This window comes from Montipora capricornis, unplaced genomic scaffold, assembly GCF_036669925.1.
Source record: "Montipora capricornis isolate CH-2021 unplaced genomic scaffold, ASM3666992v2 scaffold_98, whole genome shotgun sequence".
In the NCBI taxonomy this organism is placed as follows: Eukaryota; Metazoa; Cnidaria; class Anthozoa; order Scleractinia; family Acroporidae; genus Montipora; species Montipora capricornis.
The window spans coordinates 22,433-28,414 of NW_027180289.1; the positions used below are offsets into that span (position 1 = coordinate 22,433).

The 5,982-nt window shown below is 44.7% G+C and overlaps 2 protein-coding genes across 2 annotated transcripts; both read right to left on the minus strand.

Moving 5' to 3' along the window:
- Window positions 1–2,752: 2,752 nt before the first annotated feature.
- Window positions 2,753–3,319, minus strand: LOC138036959 (uncharacterized). Its single transcript, XM_068882980.1, has one exon. It carries the CDS (start codon window positions 3,317–3,319, stop codon window positions 2,753–2,755), a length of 567 nt encoding a protein of 188 aa, XP_068739081.1.
- Window positions 3,320–3,400: 81 nt separating this feature from the next.
- Window positions 3,401–4,903, minus strand: LOC138036960 (uncharacterized). The gene is made up of 2 exons (XM_068882981.1): window positions 3,890–4,903; window positions 3,401–3,781 (listed from the first exon to the last, which is right to left on the minus strand). The coding sequence occupies exons 1-2, from the start codon at window positions 4,901–4,903 to the stop codon at window positions 3,401–3,403; spliced, it is 1,395 nt and encodes a 464-aa protein (XP_068739082.1).
- Window positions 4,904–5,982: the final 1,079 nt, after the last annotated feature.

Below are 5,982 nucleotides of genomic sequence, written 5' to 3' on the forward strand. Positions count from 1 at the left end.
GCAGGTATCTTACCATAATTTCTTCTATATTGTCTAAAAACCTGCGCTGACAGTTGACCCTGAGAGCCAAAAGTAATGAGCTGTGGAAAAGCTCAAACTTTTCTAGTCTATGTATTTGGATGTGAAAGCTCAGGAAATGGTAAGGTGTATATGGGACATTCGACTGATCTCTGATGAGATAATTTTAACCACTAATATTTATCCAATCTTTAAGAAAAAAAAAAGAAAAACAGATGAACAAGAGCTTAACAACATACATTGTGTGTACCCCTGTTCGCCCAAGCTTAGTCAGGTTTAGCATAGTTTGCCATCCTTGATCTGGAATCCTGGACTGTAGTTTGAAGTAAAGCAAAGTCCAATCGGAGACACGGAGGGACTGAAAAAATTCAGGGCACTATCCCCAAGCATGGTCTCGAAAGCTTGCTTTGGCCCATTTTTGTGGTCACTTGGTTCGCAATGTCGTTCAGCATTTTAGCCACTTCGGGTTTACTAACATGATCTGCTACAGCTTATGCCAGCGGCAGCTGGTAATTCTCCCGAACATCGCTGATAAAAGTCCACTCGTCCTCTGGTTCCTCTGAAATTTTCTCTGGTTCCTCTTAAATTTTCTCTGAAATACCGAGCGCGCGCGGTATTTTTGGCTTCTTCGCGAAGCGATTTAAGCTGTTCGAGAGCTTCTTCAAGGCCAGTTTTGAGCTTGATGTTTTCTTTTTGTAACCTCTCGAGCTCAAAAAGTTTTGACTATTCCAGGCTAGGAGTGGAACCTGAAAACTCAAGATGATCGTCTGTTCGCTGGGCGGAACTGCCTGTCGGTGAATTTACATACTGCTCACGCTCGGCCCAAATCGATCTTTAGCTCATTAATAGCGTCGATTAGCCGCTTGTAGCAGCTAACTTCGCTAGATTTCATGGTCCTTCGAGTTACCGCACAGACAACTCCAAACAGAGAAGCCACAGCCACAGACTCTCCCCTACTACTCCTTCGATCCATGGCCAAGACTGTGAGATCTTTTACATCAACAAGCTTGACGAGGGCAAATTCGGACGGGAAATTTTGCACTAACGGGGATCTCGACAAGAATTTGCTGGGCTGACAACCTCATATCGTCGAATTTAGTACAAACCACTATTTCTCTGGGTCGACAGATATCAAACGCTTCAGAGAAGGCCTCCATAACTTCGCTGAAGACGAGGGAAACAGCGCAATTTCCCGCGCTGCTCAAGGTTAATGTGAAATCCAAGCTCCGGAAATGTCAATACATTAAATTCCACCCATATTAAAACCAGGTACCTTTCAGTGTTAATTGCTTGTGAAAACTCTACGGGGCTTAAACCACAACACAACCACAAACCAGCCATGATGATATGTCCTGACCATGAATATGACGTCACTCCCTAGCAACCGTGTGAGTCGCATTTTTTAACTTCCGGTTATCTCTGGCTCGTTATGCATGGAGCTGTTCGAGAAGCCACTGTGTGGATGGGGTAAGTGTTGTATATGAAATGACTGTACCTCATCGGGGGCAGTTAATTTGACCTCGGACCCAAGCTCCGTGTCCTGTTCGGTTATCAGCAGCTGTTAAATTCATCAGCTATCGTGGAATCGAAGCAGAAAATGCTCATTTCCAGCCAAGTGCGTGGGAATTTTTGAGGACGAAACATTCACGGAGGTTCGCAAATGATGTGGCTTTAGCTTTGCGTGAAAAAATCGCGGCTGGGATGGATTTTCGAGTCGCAAACAGCCTCTGCGCTGACAACGGTCGAAATCTTAGTGTGCATCCTTGACTTTGTCTTAGAACACTGAAAACACGGACTTCCCGAAACGGTAAAATAAGCTCCAAAAGGCACAAGAATACACCAGAGGTGAGTCATTTTTACTCATTTTATTGAATGAATGTTAAATTGAGCATTTTTTTAGGCTTCATAATCGACGGTATTTTATTTCCCATACAAAGTAACCCAATAACCCAATACCACTTGCACTCAAAGGTCATCTTCCCACTAGTAATTAATTTTTACACGTTCTCTAGTGACGCGAACTTGGGCTGCCTATGCCCGAACTTCCCCTATTATGCATAACAACCACGTGGCCTTTTGCGCTTCCATTAAAAAAAACTCGTAAAATATTCGCGGACCAGTCGATTTCTCTGAAATTTGACAGGGTGATTGCTAACGAATAGAGAAAGATTTCCACAATAACTAAAAATTCCTGTGTTAAGCATTAGGATTCGACGAAGAGGTGAATACGACTAAATTTGTTGCGTGCGTCGCTATTTTTGTGATTTGACTGTTGTGCAAATTTTGACACATATTAAATTATGAAAAAATATCTACGGATAGATCGTTAAAAAATCGTTATTTTTAGCGGTTATTTGAACATAAGAGATGCAACATTGTTAATACAATGTATTTGAAAGAAAAAAATTTCGTGGGAATCACGGTGAAAATGAGGTAACAAATTTGCATACGTGCGTTGAAATGCGATACGCGAGGACACAGGAATTTTATTCTCTGACAAATGATTTTGTCATTGTAGTTTAAGATGAAATTTATTTGGGAAGCCAACAATATTTCTTTAACTTCCTGGTTCCAATTTATTGCTAAGATTGTTTACATGATACTCGCGCTTTTTGCGAATTATTACATCATTTGCGTGACAATATATCCCAAAAACATTCCGATAGTAACAAACTTCATATTTAGTAGGCGAAGCATAAACTTGAATACTCCGGATTTTTTGTGGACTTACTTTTCATAAGCTTTCAAGCTCTCCTGAGCTCTTGGTCACATGACTGGTGTTGTTGTTGACGTCATCCTCTGAATTAGGCGGGAGATTCGAAGGTTTCCAAGCGGCCCCCCTCCCTCTGTTCCTGAAGAGGTTGGTCCAGATGGGGGACAAGTTGTGGCGGCCTCCGTCCTTGTTGAGTGAAGGGCATAGAGTCCGAATGTGGATGGCTTCCTTCACACCTCTTTCAAACCACCTCGGTTCAACCTCCAAAATCTCTGCGTTAGCAATATCGATGGAATGTCCCGGTTCAGTAGTGTGTATGTGCCTGGACACCTCGGAAGCAGAGGAGCTGGGGCGTCTGCGCTCCATGAATCGGGCCTTCAACGACCGTTCTGTCTCTCCTACGTACGATGCCGGACAATCCTCACATGGAATATGGTAAACTGGACCCGTGACTTGGAGTTCGTCCAGTTTGTCCTTAGGCCTGACCAGTAGTTGCCGTAAGGTATTAGATGGTTTGAAGTAGGCTGGGATGTTGTAGCCTTTCAGGATTCTTCTCAGTTCTTCAGAGAACCCACGGATATACGGCATGACGACCGGGTATTTCTTCTTGCTGGTGCCGAACGATGGTAAAGTCGCAGCTTGACTTGAAGGCTGTTGTTCCTCAGCGGGCTATTTAGGGTCTTTCAGAAGCCAACTAGGGTAACCATTGTAGCTCAGAGCAGTCCTGACATGATCAATCTCCCCCTCTCTGTCCTTGAGGTCACTGACGATGGATTCCGCGCGATGGGCCAGGGTCCTAACCACTCCTCTCTTGTGTTCCAAGGGGTGGTTACTCTCAAATTTGAGGTACTGGTCTGTGTGCGTGGCCTTTCTGTAGACTCTCGTCTTTATGGTACCATCCTCATTGATCACGGACCACGTGTCCAGGAACGCAAGGGCTCTCTCCGTGTTGTTGTCTTCGGAATGGGTCTCAACTTCTCCCTCGATGATCCACTTGATGTCATCATCTATGCTGTTAAGATGGTCTGTGAACTCTTGGGCGTAGGCCTTCTTTAGTTTCGTATGGGAAACGTCAACGTACCGCCGTCACCAGGTAGGGGGGTGCGCGGCCGTCGCGATGGCCTTCTGTTCAAAGTCCTCCATGTACAGATTACACACAATGGTGGAAACTGGGGACCCCATTGCAGCTCCATGGATCTGTTGGTAGAACTGACCTTGGTACAGGAAGTATGTACAGTTCAAACACAAACTGAGTAGAGTAACAACATCCTTGGGTGCCATGGGGGTCCTATCCTTCAAGGTGTCGTCCTCCTCGAGCTTCTTGTGGATCAGTACAAGGGCTTTGTCAACGGGAACGCTGGTGAAAAGGGCTGAGACATCATAAGACCTGAGTTCTTCGTCTGGGGCGACCTGCAGGGTTCTCACTTCCTCGGCGAAGGCTTTGGAGTTCTTGACGTAGTGTTCAGTTTTACCGACTAGGGGTGAGAGGATATCGGCAACATAGCGGGGGATTTGGTATGAAATCGTCCCTATCGAACTCACAATGGGGCGTAGTGGGCAGTTGACTTTGTAGATCTTGGGTAGACCGCAGAACCGTGTGGTCTGGTCACACGTGGTGTACAGTTTAGAGTGCAGGGCATAGTCGATTACCTTGCGGTCCTTGAGGTCTCTAAGGGCTGTGGCGAACTCCTTCTTGTATCTGCTAGTGGGGTCTGCTTTAAGCTTCTTGTAGGTATTGGTATCGGACAGGATTGCTTGGCATTTGGTGTGGTATTCCTCCTTGTTCAATACCACAATGACTCTTCCTTTGTCGGCGGGCAGAATCATGATGGAGTCGTCCTTCTTCAGGTCATCGATGGCCTTTCTCTCCTCGTCTGACACTTTCTGGTCTTTCACCTTGTCGTTGTGTTCCAACAAATTCAACACCTTGGCCCTAAGGCTGTTAGAATCGCTGTTGTTGAGTTGCCTGCATGCTGATTCAGTGACCATGACGATGTCAACAATGGGGACTCGACGTGGAGTCACCGCAAAGTTCAGTCCTTTCTTGAGAACAGACAGCTCAGGATCAGATAGAATACGATCAGAGCAATTCTTAACCCATTTTGACATACATTCGTTGGCTAACTTGTTGTTTACCTTGTTGTCGGATTGCTTTTTTCTTGTCTCGAACATCGATGAGTCTTTGGAATTTGTTTTGCTGTCTTGCCTTCGTGAGATCGTGTTCCCACATCTGCGCACTCCGCACAGATGACGTCACTTCCTCCCGTTTTCCTGGTAACCGATCGTCGATCGTTTTGGCAAAATCATCCAGGTTTTTCTTGAAATTACTGATCTTACTCACTGCTTGACCGATCCTAACTCCGAGAAGAGATCGTTCCGCTCTGCGTAAAATGTTATTAGCCCTCGTACCTTGTACAGTAGAGTGTAAGCGTAGACTGACAGGTGTGACGCCATGATGTTTACAATGGAGGTTGAGCCGGAGATAGTTTCGAAATCGAGCAACTTTCTTGGCTTTCTTGACGTCACCAACAACACCAGTCATGTGACCAAGAGCTCAGGAGAGCTCGAAAGCTTATGAAAAGTAAGTCCACAAAATATCCGGAGTATTCAAGTTTATGCTTCGCCTTCTATCATATTCCCGGATAGATGAATCTTCACAGTACTAAACTTCATATTTATTATCCATTTCTTCTGCTTTTGTGCTTGTCAGCATTGTGATTTGCGATAATTCCCAAGTCTGTTTTTGTATCTCATGAATGATCAGATTTTCAATTACATGGCCGCCAGGAGCCCATCATCCGCAACCTCCATCCAGACTATCCTTTGCCCATATCTTTTTATTTTTAGAACCGTCTGATAATATTTTGTGTGACGAACGCGACTACTGGTGCGTGACTCCTTGTGACGTAATACAATAACTTTGTTCTGATTGGACGGCATAATGCATTCGCGGGAATTCGAACGTCTAAGAATAAAAAGATACGGGCAAAGGTTGTCTCGAAGGGTTTATATGGGAGACTGAGGATCCGGGTGATGGGCTCCTGATGGCCGCTCAACCTCGCGATTCTGTAAATAGTTCACCCTGAAGTCAAATTAGATACGTCCTCAGGAACCCGACAAAGAAGACTTCCTGGCCCGACAGATGAAATGTGAATATTCAGTTAAATATTACAACAAAATATATATAAAAGCTATGTTATTTTTTTTCTTTATCTGAGAACAAACGAGTGAATTTTACTCAAGAACGTGTT